Source organism: Candoia aspera, chromosome 1 (assembly GCF_035149785.1).
Source record: "Candoia aspera isolate rCanAsp1 chromosome 1, rCanAsp1.hap2, whole genome shotgun sequence".
Lineage (NCBI taxonomy): Eukaryota > Metazoa > Chordata > Lepidosauria > Squamata > Boidae > Candoia > Candoia aspera.
The window spans coordinates 240,177,669-240,191,475 of NC_086153.1; the positions used below are offsets into that span (position 1 = coordinate 240,177,669).

At 37.8% G+C, this 13,807-nt stretch overlaps 1 protein-coding gene across 1 annotated transcript in view; it reads left to right on the forward strand.

Annotated features, from left to right (window-relative positions):
• Positions 1 to 13,807, forward strand: part of MUC2 (mucin 2, oligomeric mucus/gel-forming) — a 65,869-nt gene that overhangs the window by 43,320 nt on the left and 8,742 nt on the right. The window contains exons 32-42 of the mRNA XM_063317814.1: positions 400 to 577; positions 1,983 to 2,230; positions 4,092 to 4,275; positions 4,713 to 4,908; positions 7,374 to 7,552; positions 8,587 to 8,656; positions 9,355 to 9,455; positions 9,663 to 9,694; positions 10,578 to 10,755; positions 11,131 to 11,235; positions 13,623 to 13,663. Coding sequence (XP_063173884.1) covers positions 400 to 577; positions 1,983 to 2,230; positions 4,092 to 4,275; positions 4,713 to 4,908; positions 7,374 to 7,552; positions 8,587 to 8,656; positions 9,355 to 9,455; positions 9,663 to 9,694; positions 10,578 to 10,755; positions 11,131 to 11,235; positions 13,623 to 13,663 — 1,512 coding nt within the window. The remainder of the gene's footprint in view (positions 1 to 399; positions 578 to 1,982; positions 2,231 to 4,091; positions 4,276 to 4,712; positions 4,909 to 7,373; positions 7,553 to 8,586; positions 8,657 to 9,354; positions 9,456 to 9,662; positions 9,695 to 10,577; positions 10,756 to 11,130; positions 11,236 to 13,622; positions 13,664 to 13,807) is intronic.

Below are 13,807 nucleotides of genomic sequence, written 5' to 3' on the forward strand. Positions count from 1 at the left end.
TCAGATTGGAGAGGGCCAAATTATTTCCCTTGACTGATTCTTACATGAACCAAAAGAAAAAAAAAGTTGCTTTTGTCATATGAATTGATTCCAAGTTCATGCATTATCTCAGTTTTAGCCTATTTAATCTTACCTAATGCCCTATGCAAAGCTGTCATGTCTAATATTGCATTTCGAATTGAGCACATTAAAAAACCAAATGAAGATACTCGTACATGGCATGAGGTACCATGGAATATAGTTTCCAATCAATTGGTGGCATCATTTTAATTTATAACCACAAGGGCAGGTGTTGACTGGGATTGTTAGTTCTTCTAATCCATTCATATGCTGTATGTTTGGTCATGATTCTTCTTTTTCCTATGTAAAGTGTGATACATATTCTCTCTGTTGTCTCAGGTACCGCCAGGAGAAAGCTGGATATGTAATTGCACCAAGTTCACGTGTATTTCTGATAATGTATGGAATTCAACTTCTATAGTATGTGACCCTCCCCCAAAGCCCAAATGTTCCAATGGGCTTGCTCCTGTGCAAATACAAAATGAAGATGGATGCTGCTGGCATTGGGAATGTGACTGTGAGTTTACATATTTATATATTTATATACTGTAAATCAATTTGATGTTCTCTTGAAGGATCCCTAAAGTTATCGTACTGGTATTGCATTGCACAGATGGTGGCATTACCTGAAATCCTGTTTCATCCTGTAGTCGTGTGTTCTCACTGAATAGCTGCTTATTCCTTTAAGTTGAACTTGGAGTGAAGGGATTGAGGGATCAGTCTCAGGAGAGGTTGGGAAGAAAATATAAAGAAAGGCATCCTCTAAGAGCAAGGAAGTATGTTGATCCATGTTCACAAAGCAAGAAATCAGCACCTATGCCTTTGACATTAAGAATGTCAAGGGCCAGTCCCTCTCTCTCAGCCCTAAGAAGGCAGCCATGGCAAGCCACTTCCAAAATCTTGCCAAGAAAACTGCAGGGACTTGTCCAGGCAGTTGCCAGGAGTCAACACTGACTCAAAGGCACCCCAAAATAAATAGATAAATAATAATAAAAAAATACAAATGATATTTTCAGATACCATTTTAAGTGTGCCATTGCTGCTGGGAGCAACTTCTCATGTGATGGAACAAATACAATTAGCAAAATAACATATGAGGTAGCTAATTAATGAAGAAGTTCATATGAACCAGCACTTGTCAGCTGTGTTAGAATGTGTCTACGAAGGGGGAGGTGATGTGATGGAGTACAGTAACCCAGCAGGTCCTCCGGAAGGAGGGAGCACATTCCAAGGAGGGGAGTGAGACAAAAGACAAGACAGTCCTGAATGGGATCATGGGAAGAGGAAGAGGTTTAGAATAGCCACTCCCTAGAATCTCCCAGGATACATCTACTAGGTTAGAGTAATACAGGTTTAGTCTGGCAAGATTCTGTCTATACAGTCTAAGCAAATAAGTGGACTTTAGCTGGATTGCTTCTATGTCTAATAAATTCAAATAAATACAAATAAATGTACAGTAAAGACAGTGTTGATTGTTTTCTCTCCACCATGTTCTTCTTATCTAGCAATTGCTTAAAATACTGAACAAAATCAAAATTAAAAAGTTAAAGCAAGCAATAATGACAGAACTGCTCCCATTGGACTTTTCCCATAGAAGTGTTTCTATCCCTGCTGAGGGAGAATTCTGCACTTGGGAAGCAATGTGAGAATTTCTCTTTCTTCTGGAGAAATTTGGAAGAATTGTCCACTCAGGTTTTTTGCCCCAGAATTTGGTGGGCAATTTCAATATCCCATTTGTGCTCATCTCCATAAATGAGATTGACAATATTTCATGCTAATCACAGTTTTCTTGACAACTTTTTCTAGATTTTCTAGTCTTATTCCCCAAATCCATTAGGAAGTCTTGCCGTTTCTTTTATGCATGAAGTTATTTATATGAGCTCTCAACAAACAACTTAATCAACTCTATTGTCTTTCTGAAGGCTATTGCACTGGCTGGGGAGACCCACATTATATGACATTTGATGGCCTCTACTATAGTTACCAAGGTAATTGTACCTATGTCTTAATGGAAGAGATTCATAAATCCATCAACAACTTTGGAGTATTCCTCGATAACTTCCATTGTGATCCACATCAAGCTGTCTCTTGTCCCCGCACTCTGACTGTAAAACATGAGTCCCAGGAAGTGAGCATTAAAACGGTCAGACTGGTTCCTATGAAAGTAGAGGTATGTGTAAAATGGCTTCCATTTCAGTACAAAATTGTAAATGATGGGTATGACAATAACAGACCTTTACTTACCCATGTTCAGCTGAGAATTTACTAAACCAATCCTGCAGATGGCCAGTAGTTTTCATTATTTAAATAAATTAAAACAAGATGTAATATGTCTACAAGAAACACATATTAGGAAAAAGGACGTAAAATACTTAGTGAATAAGAATTTAGGAAAAGAATTTGGATCAGCTAGTTCAAATAAAATGTATTGTAATGTATGTGAAAACCCATCTTAATCCAAATTTGTTGTTTTCTGATGAACAAAGTAGATATATAATGATTGAAACAGAAATACAGGGAAGCAAAATGATAATGGTAGGAGTATATGCACCAAATGAAGATAAAAATAAATTCTATGTGAAATTATTAGATAAATTGTCGGCTTATACATATACAGGTTGGTGTTTGATGGGTGATTGGAATGGGGTCACTGCACACTTTTAGTGCCAATCCACTCCAACCATTTACTCAGTGTTGAGAATTTTATATCTGTCTCAGGCAAACCCAAGAAACATTTTTCTTTTCTAATTCTATCATTAACTTTTAAAAAGCACATGGAGCCTCTTTTTGCAATCTCTACTGAAAAAACTCCTAATTTGACCTGATAGTCTGCCCACCTGCCCCACTTCCAGAAGGAGTGAACGTATGGGTCAGCCTTCTCCCATTTCATGAACTGGAGTTGGGGAAAAAAAATGAAGCCACCATTTTGCATATGTGCAAACATGGAGGCTGCTAAATTTAACATTTCTTGCATATAGTTGGATTCACACCTTGACCCAACCAGGTCTGCCTGTGCCTCCCAAGATCCATGTCAAGTTTACTCAAGGCTGTGACCTAAATTTGGCAGCATTGCTGGAATAATAATTGAAACTGATAGGAACCACTAGTCTGGTTCAGGCTGGGGTGATGGCTTTAGAGAACAAACGTTGCAAGTGCATTTTTGTTTTGTACACTATAGAGAGAAAGCAAAATCAGACCGTGCCCAACCAGAACAAAAGGTAGAAACAAGGTGTGACTTCATAAGCCTGACTTCAAACTAAGGTTGGAAGTCTTGTTCTTCTCATGAATTAATTTGCATAGTTGATCACCAGGACACTGAGGAGACTTTTTAAAACGAGATTTTGTTCAATCTGCTTTTCTGCAGTGATTTAAGACGGAATGCTGGATTCAAGTTAAGATGTTACCACCAGTAGATAATTCAGCTATTGCAACCAATAGATATTGCCTTTTAAACTATAGCCCAAATATTACTAATAGGGGGGTAGCTTAATACAGTATATTTTTCAGCTGCTAAAACGTATCAATTAGGTTCCTGAAAGGGCAGTTACTGGGCATAGGCTTGCAGTGGATGTAGGACTGTAACCACAAGTGCCAAATACCTGATTAAATCATTTTTTTCTCCTCCATGGCTTACTTTTATTTTTTATTTTATTTTATTTTATTATTTACCACATTTATATAGCTGCCCATCTCACATCATGACTCTGGATGGCATACACAATAAAACAATCCAAATAGATAAAAAATAATTAAAAAGATAACCAGAATAAATTAAAAAGATAATAACAAAATGGCAGGGGGAAAAAAAAACATACAGAGAGTCCATTCAGTCAACCACCATGTAACCATCGAATAGGCTCTGCTCTATAATGGGATCCCCAGGCCAGCTGACAAAACCACGTTTTGAGGGCCTTCCAGGATCTCTCTCTCTCTCATGTTATGTCTATCATAGTTAAAATATTTGTTTTGGGGGAAAACAGTTTCATTGTTAACACAGCTTACTGTTTAATTATATTCTTTCTGAACATTAGGTGGTTGTGAATCAACAGACAGTGGCTTTACCTTATGAAAAATATGGCATGAAAGTTTACAGGGCTGGTATAAACTATGTGGTGGAAATGTCCAGACTGAAGATGAATGTAACGTACAATGGCATGGCCTTTACAATCAGGATGCCCTATGCATTTTTTGCCAACAACACCCAGGGACAATGTGGTAAGAATGACTATATTTATACTTGTAAAATGAACATTGAAAAGGAGATGATTGTGAAACACTCTGGAATGTAAGAGGTAGACATTCTGACATAATACCCAAACAACCAGTTATAACATGCATGATAACATAATTTTGCATGTCAGCCATTTTTTTTCCAAGAGTGAGAATTGTTTACATACGATATAAAAAGCAAGCACACGTATGGAAATTACAACAGTCTGGGTTATCAGCTGTGTGACTTTGTTATGTGTTTTTTCCCCTCCTTATTTTTGGTATTTCTATTGTCAGTGTTAGGGTTATCACCAATTGCTGTATGTTGGTATGCTGTATGTTACTGTTACTACAAATTCAGATAGCAAATTATCGCTCGGCAAACAGTATGATGGAAATATAAGTATGAACTTTTGTGTGGCTCCTCTGTCACCCCAATTTAGGCAAATGCAACAACGATATGACAGATGACTGTATGTTACGTGATGGGACTCTTGCACCTTCTTGTGAAATAATGGCAGATGACTGGATCATTTCTGATCCAGAAAAGCCGCACTGTAATCATATGCCTCCAACTCTGACACCTCCAGTCCCTCCCTCCTGCAAACCATCTCAGCTGTGTGAACTTCTAAAAGGAAGGTAAATAGGCTCTATATTACTTCCATTTTTGATTTTTTTTCCTGATTTTAAACCACACCTTATGCTTATGGTTTGATTTTTCTACAGTAGCCTGCTCTGCTGAGTAACTCTGTTCTAGAAATTCATAATATGTCTGTATATGTCATCCTGGGGCCATTGACTTGTCCCTATATATATGAACTTGTCCCACATGCACTTTTTTACAACACACTTAGACCCTTTTAACACCTTTCCAGCTTGGCCCTGTACCATTGCCCTTATCACATCCTCAACCCATTCATGAAACAGTCTTGTCATTATCTGTCCTGAAATAAAAATAATATTTTTCCCCTTAAGCTGGCACCATCCTACCTTAGCTTCATGATGTGGAACATCTAGAGTTTTTTGTCAGCCTTACTTCATATAACCATCAGCTGACCTGTTGTGGGCATCAGCAGAGGTTCATTTGGAGGGTGTTGAGAGGAGGAGGCATGCTCCATTCCCTGTGGTCACTGTAGGCACCACTGCAGCCTTTTCTCTTTCAGCCCTTGCCCTCTTGTTAATACTCTGTTTCTTAAGTTCCTTTCAGAGCTGTCAGTCCCGCTCCATCTCTGGTTTTGACACCAACTTGTCTCCAGATTTCCAACACTGGAGAGGAGAGGAGAAGAGAGAACAGATTTCCCTCTACAGTTTTATTTGGGGAAAAAGAAGGAGCATTATAGGTGTTGGGGGAAATGCTGAAACAGTCATTGTAATGTCACAACACAACACAACACATACATACTTTGTCTGAAGTTGGGATACAAGTACAAAATGTCAGAGTTTGTGTTGTGATGTCATGAAGCATGTTTCATCATTGTTGATCATCGTGGTTAGTAGTAGAGGCCTATGGGGATAATGTTTGTGCTTGTTTGCCATTTTTCTTATGTCTCACTTTCCCTCCTGTGAAGTAAGAGTAACCTAGTGGTTAATCAATTTTGATTCTCCCACTCTGCAGGACTTACCTAGTTGCACAGTCCTGGGAGGGTCTCCTCCATCCTCTCTGGGGCGATTTCAGCCTTGATGTCTTCCTTTTTTTAAAAAAAAAGTCATTGTTTTAAACTTCGAGGATGATATAAGGAGTGGATGGCATTCACCACAGTACCGGGGAAAGGCTCTGTAATTTTGTGACTATCATTTTCTTACATTTTTAAGCCAGTTTTAACTTTTGGTTACTGATATACTTACTTTTTGTTTTATTTATTTATTTTTAAATAAGCACGCTGCTTCTACTTTTCTGTTTTTATCTTTACGGTTAAGATTTGAACTTGACTTTCTCCCCAACCACAGATTTCCATCAACAGTATTGCACAGCTGCAGTTGCTAAAATGTGCTTCAGATTAATCTGAACCTGGCACTGCTTTTGAGAGATTTAGGTGTCCAAATCAAAGCAAGGTTCCTTACAAGAGGAGTCGATCAACCTGAGAGCTCTCAAAGCTCTATTAATATTACAGGGATTCAGATGCTCATAGAAATTCAATATGTCTGTAAAAACCATTGTATTTTTCCCAGGCACTCCATATTAAGAAATTTACAGCATAAGGAAACGGCTGATGGAGAAGAAGAGATGTAGTTTTGTGACTGACAGCTCAATTTCTAATCACAATGAATGGTTTTACCCAAAGTCGCTAGTCATGATACTTTTGAAGAGGAATACTGTAAAAATATATTGCAGGTCTATTTTGGCATTTACTGCTCTTTACTAGTTCCAATTCTAGGAACAGAATAGGAATCCAAAAAAAGAGAAAAGTTTGATCATTTCTATGAGACCTAGAAGGATGTAGTTTTGGTTGCTTGCTGAGAAAATCCAGATTTGCTGCCTTCTTTTCTATGAATTTGGTGCCAGTTGAGCAGACCGCTTAAAAACCCTCTTAAACAATTTTAATTAATTCATAGCTCCCTAGAACCTGCACATATTCCCCTGAATTCCCACAGGCTTTGTCCCTTAGAATGTGTCTCTGGATTGTACTATTTTCATACACAAATTCCCCAAAATCAGTTAGGGGAAGGAGGAAGAGGATGGATGGATGGATGGATGGATGGATGGATGGAAGGAAGGAAGGAAGGAAGGAAGGAAGGAAGGAAGGAAGGAAGGAAGGAAGGAAGGAAGGAGAAATATAAAGGCTGTAATGGCAAACTTGGATCTTTTAAGACTAATTAATTATGGCTACCAGATCTCAGCTGCAAAAGTTTGGGCCCTTTATTACATGGCAGCAAGGAGATACAGAAAATTCTAATTCTTTGCTACATTCTAAGTTGCCCAGAAATTTACAATTCATACTGGGTAGCCTTTAAGTGTGGCCTGAAAGCTTATACTGCTTTCCCTGGTAGCTCAGAAGAATGTTCACTCTCTGTATGTAAAATATCTGGAGAATGAACATTTTCCTTGACGAAATGCTCATATATCATTAATGACCTAACATTTATTATGTATTTTTTTTATCCAGTGTATTTCAGAAATGTCATAAAGTTGTTAGTTATACAAGCTACTATCAAGCCTGCATGTTTGATAGCTGCAGAATGCCCAACCAATTAATGGAATGTGCAAGTCTTCAGATTTATGCAGCAACCTGTGCAGATCAAGGGGTTTGCATTGATTGGAGAGGACACACCAAGGGAGCGTGTCGTAAGTCTACATTTCTAACATTTATCTGGAAGTGAATAAAGAAATACAGTGCATGCCTTTCCAAATAACCTCTTCCACTTACTCTCAAGTAGCTTTCCAAATTCCAGAACACCAGTGAAAGTGTGTAGAGTAACTTAATACATCTTACGCCTTTCCCTGTGTGGATTGCACAGCCAGTGGTGATCATCTTCTTCTATAGGCTATGAAGATAACAAGGCTCATAAAATTACACATTCCCCCACACTTCTTTCTCTCTCATCCATCCCCACCCACAGGCACATGCAAAACTGCTTGAAATGCTCTTCTTCTGCTATCTAGGTGACTGAATTATCTCTTGATGGAAACTGTTCTTCTTGACCTTAACAAAAATGGTCAAACTGTCAGTGAAAATGCTTTGGGGACAAGGAAGTGATAAAGGGTGTATAAGCGTTTGGAAGGCACATGTTAACAGTGAAGAAGTGGCACATGAATGAAAAAGTTGGATGTAGAGAGTGGGGACAGGCCACCCACCATTTCTCTTTCCTTTTGCTAGCATCTCTTGTGTTCTTCCCAATATGCACAGTCATTCTCCTAATATGGGTAGCCTATGTTGGAGAAATTACATCAGTTCATATACCCAGAGGCGGAGGGTCCTATGTGAAATTCTCATACTATCAAGAGAGGACAAGGTGCAAGCAGGAAGAAGTATAGGCCAGTTAATCTCTTCCCACCCACTCCCGCTCATTTCTGCTTCTAAGGGCCTTTACCTGCTTATGCTTAATCATGGAACAATTGCACCCTAGCAAAACATACTTTCCTCTTTGCTACCATGGCATTGCCGTCATCTTGTCCCTAGTTCATGAATGACAGAATCTTGAGTTGTTGTTCGTTGCATGGGTGTAAAAGTCATATTTCCCCCCAAATCTGATATCATTCAATGGCAGCCCCAAAGAATGTAAGATCTGCTAAGCTTGCCAACCATTATTTTGGAAGATGGTATCATTTGTCTATTGTATTCTTCATCTATCTCCTCCCTCCCTTGTTTTTTATTCCAGCCATTGTCTGCCCACCCAACAAAGTGTTCAAAGCATGTGGTCCTTCTACAGAAGAAACATGCAAATCAGGGTAATTCATTTTCTCACATTCCAGACTCAGAATTATTTAAATGTGATTATTTTTGCAGCATTGTTGTTTAATATAACATGTGGGGGGATGTAGCCAGGGCCACAACTGGGGGGGGGGCAAGCAGGGCATGTGCCCTGGGTGCCATGCTGGGGGGGTGCCAAAATGAGCTCTGGGGGGCACCAAAATGGGCGCAGAATCCCTGTTTGCCCTGGTGACACAGACCCTAGTTGCGGCCCTGCCTGTGTGTGGCATCTTATATAGTATGGTTCCTACCCTAGTAGAGGAAATCCAGAATTCAGTATTTGAAAACACATAAAACATTCAATCTGGCCTAGAAATCCCAAACATATAAGCTATGAATGCATACCATGCAATTCACACATTTATCGGAGCAGTGATTTAATATATATAGTGAAAGAAGGAACACCTATATGGCTACCCTCTGAGTTGTCACATGATTCTGGGAAACAGCGCAACTGCCTGAAAGAGTAACAGGCACTCTTCCTCCTGCCTGTCCCAAAACACCTCTTCTGAATTATTTACAAAGCACTGCACAGCTCTAATATTCACTCATTTTCCTATGTGTTTTTCATAAGTTCATAGATGGCTTTTTTTAAAAAAAAAATCTTTGATTAAAGCTGCATGTTTTTGTCAAATATGTGAATACTTGTGATTTTTTAAATACTCTTCTGTTGTAGTTTAATACCAAACAACCAGACACAAAAAACTGAAGGCTGCTTCTGCCCTGATGGGACAAAACTTCATGACACTAGTATGGATGTATGTGTGGAAACCTGTGGTAAGTTTGGGTTCTGACTCTTCTTTTTCTCAAACACACTTAGGAAGTAATCCTATATATGCTTGCACCTGGGAGTAAATCTCTTTGAACTCAGTGGAGTTTATTTCTCAGTTGGCACACATAAAACTACATTTTTACTGTGCTCAGTAATAAAATATAAATAATAGAAATTACCTTAACAATTGATGGAGATACTTTTATTTTCAGGATGTGTTGGACCAGACGATATTCCCAGAAAGGTAAGTAACACGTCTGTTTCTTTTGTGTGACTTTGACACTGAACTCTAAATATTCTGGAATATGTTTGCTTTCTGCCCTTTATTTCCTATCAGTTTTATTTTACATTACACTTTCATCCATTTGTAGAACTCATCCATGCTGATAAAGCTATGTGATAAAGAATTTAGGGAGGGTAGCTTGATCAGGAGTGCACAGTTTGCTTGACAGAAAGTCACCATCTTATATGAATGTCTGTGGAGTCTTTGGTGCTCTCTGGGCCTTGTTGTTTTCTTGCAGACATTTCCTTGCCAGCCTAGGCAACATCTTCAAATCAAAATTCAGTTCGCACTGAGGATGTTGCCTAGGCTGGCAGTGAAATGTCTGCAAGAAAACAACAAGGCCCAGAGCGCACCAAGGACTCCACAGTTCAACCCTGAGCTACAAATATTCGCTTCAATTGGTATATGAAAGTCATCAGCATTATATGAGGTGGCAAGACTTTAAAACAATCAGACAAAAAAATCAATTCGTGCTGACAGCAATGATAATAATATATGAAGGTTTGTCATAAATGTTACAAGAATTTCAGATGGGATTACTAGATTACTAAACTCAAGATGGCAGTTGCAATTGTATGATCAAAGCTCCACCCTTTTTTATGTGCATCACATATAAAAAGGGTCTGAGCTTCAGTCATGTGAGTGGAGCTGCCATCTTTAATTTTATACCCCTCTCCCAATGCCCCTACCCAATGAGTCAAGTAATCCCTTCTGTTAACTCCTAGAAATTCCTGGAACATTTATGACAGTCCTTCAACAGTGCACATGGGCAAGATCAGATTCATTCTGCTTAATATTCTGTAGGCACTTACACTATTAAACAGTTACTCTTTCTCAATGACAGTTTGGGGAGAACTTTCAGTTTGACTGCAAAGACTGTATTTGCATGGAAGGTGGAAGTGGCATTATCTGTGAACCCCACAAATGTCCAATATCAGCTCAGGAAGTAAAATGTGAAGAAGGATATCAGAAGGTCAGAGAAGTTAATCCTAATGACCAATGCTGTTCAGACACCCTGTGTGGTGAGTATGTCCATGTGGGTACCATAGGTCAATGGTAGTGATACTGCATGACCTATATAATTCTGTACGTTTATTTCCAAATACCGTCTCTTTCAGGAAGCCAGGCTAGAGTCCTTGGAAAACTGCTCTCAGTACAGAAAATAAAATTGTGTTTCAAGTGATGTGCATTCACAGTCCAACTCATTTATAAAGCATTATTACCAAAAAAGCTAACTTAATAAGATTTTCTTACTACAGTTTTTCAGTCTATGCGAAAGTCCCTAAACTTAAATAATTTCCAAGAACACAGTTGCTTTACTTTGCAGTAGTCTGTGCTTAGAAGAAAATGGATGATTTGCCAATATGGAAGTTGATTTTTCCCTTTCTCCATCACAGTGTGCAATATCACTCTATGTACAGCCAAGCCTCCTCAGTGTGACCCAGGGTTCGTAGCTATTACTGACACTACTGAAGAACGCTGTTGTCCTACTTATCGATGTGGTAAGTTCATCTGACTTTGGAAGGATGAATATATGGCTTTGGAAAATTCAGATTAACACTTTGACCCTGAGCATGTTCTATCAGATTATGTCCAGTATTATCAGTGGAATTTACTTCCACAAAATTTATACTAAGTTCATCACCTAGCACTTAACCAGCTGAATGAAAATCAAATTTACAGCACAGCTACTGTGCAATGACTTGCATAATATCCTGCTCACAGATTTTTAAAACTCCTTCCACTTCTACAAATTTGTCCTTTGCAATGTTTTTCTTGCCCATCATATGTAATATACCTGATTTATGAAATACTTGTTTCTCTGCCTTAATGCTGAACAATACATAATAGAGATCTATAGTCCCTATCCACTTCGTATTCACGTGAACTTCAGTAGAACATTCTACAGGAGTGACCGATAATTAGCAATGAGGACTTGTGGCTCACTTACGTCTCCCCATATCTCCCACCATTGGCCATTTTGGGATTGCTGGTAGTTTTAAATCAAACCATTTGGATAACCATAGATTCCACATCCACATGATACCTTACAGTTCAGAGTTGCTTAGAGAGTTCTGGTTGCATTTATCTAATGGAAAGATGAGAGGTTTTTACTCCAAATAATCACCTGTGAGTTGTGGACATGTCTGTAGTCTTGCATTACTAGGGAAGAACAGAAGATAATGTTGAAAACAAATGAATGGGAGGGAGGTACAAACTGCTACAGTTATTACTGGTGAAAAGTATGCATACCTTTGAAGATTAACCATCACTAAAGAGAGGTTGCTTGCCTGATGAACTTTAACAATAATACCTAAATAGGGTGTTTCCCCATCCAGTTTTGTTATCTCCCTTGTTTCCTCTTTCTTCCCAGTTCAGCTACTCTTTCCCTTCCCTATCTTCATCCTGCTTTCCTCTTCTTTTTCGGAATGGAGGAAGAGAATGTCTGTACGTGTGAATGTGTTCTGGGTGAGAGAGAATGGTTGGCATTCCATACATAGGGAATCAGTTGATTTTATAAATAAGATACTTTATTTTACAGCCAATTAATTTTTATCAGTAGTCATTAATTTAATTCCTATGAATTCAATTTCTTGTTTGTGTGTCTGTGTGTATGCACCTATTTTTCTTTTGATGGTGATGGAGTTCTTAAATTCAGGTTATCTTCCTTTAGAATACAGTAAAAGCTGTATAAGTAAAACCCGTCTTTCAGACTTCATTACTTAACCCAAGAAAAGCTTAAAATGGGGATTTGGCAGTTGAATATCTGCATGGCATTTAGTAGAAGAATGAAGTAGGAGAATCTAACAGTATCATTACTGAGTGTAGGATATTATATTAAAAATGATTATGGAAAAGCTGGCACTGTGAATGAATCAGTGGTGCTGATCTTAAAGGGTTAGCACCATTGATTTATATTTAAGGAGTAATACCTCCCATGCTGGCTTTTTACAATAGAACAAATTGATTTTAAGATCTGTGAAGTGGCTTTTATAGAAGACACTACCTTCTACATGACAAGATAAAAACAAATGATTTCATTTCTTTTCAAACATATTGTTTTGTTATAGGACATTGGAAAATATTTTAGTGGGTGACATTTGATAAGAATCCCTTTATTTTATACAGTTACTTGTATTCTTTTGAAAATAATCAGTTTTAAAGAAGGTTTTGCATTCTGCCAGGGACTCAATGATCTGGAATTTATTCCCCCCACCCCCAAAGGATACAGTATTCTCTATTTCCCTCCTTCTTGTGGGATTTCATTGCCAAATATAGTCAATGCAGGAAAAATGGAGGGATTATTTTACTATATTTTAAATTCTTTTATATGCAGATTGGCATAGAATACATTTATATGCAGATTGGCATAGGACTATTTTGACAGCATATAGTGATGAGTTATGAATTATAATAGGGGGAAAAGAGATTAAAGACTGATATTCCATTGTAGCAAAATGCACCTGAGTTACTCTATACTCAGATACTCTATATTTATTTATTTAAAATATTTATAACTCCTATCTCAGAAATATTTTCCAAAACTGCACACAGCATAAAGATATCCCAAAGTACATTAAAAACACAAAGCAAAACAAGTATTTGGCATAAAAGAAAATAAAACAACAGGATAAATAATAGAGATTAAGTGAACAAAAAATCAGATATAGGCTTTAAAACCCCATGAAAAACCTATATAAATGGCAATATCTTCAGCGGGTATCAGTAAATACAATAATTGGGGAGAAAAGGGGAGAAAATGTGTTGTTGCTTTATTTAACGTTATCTAGTAGAGAAAGTATATCAAGAAGCTGTATAATATACAGTTACTTTTAAGCAGAGCTTAAAGTAATGACAAAGACTTTTAAACACTTCTTCTTTTCTCTAGATCCTAAAAATGTGTGTGTGAAGAATGGTAATGAATATAAGGTAAAGTTTTCCTTTCTTCCTAAGAGGGAGATTATTTATTCCTTTATTTAATCAAATTCATAATCTGCCTCTATTGGAGTCATAATTCTAGAAGGCTTACATGTAATGTAAATAACAAGAATAAGTTATAATTGAGAGTTGCTG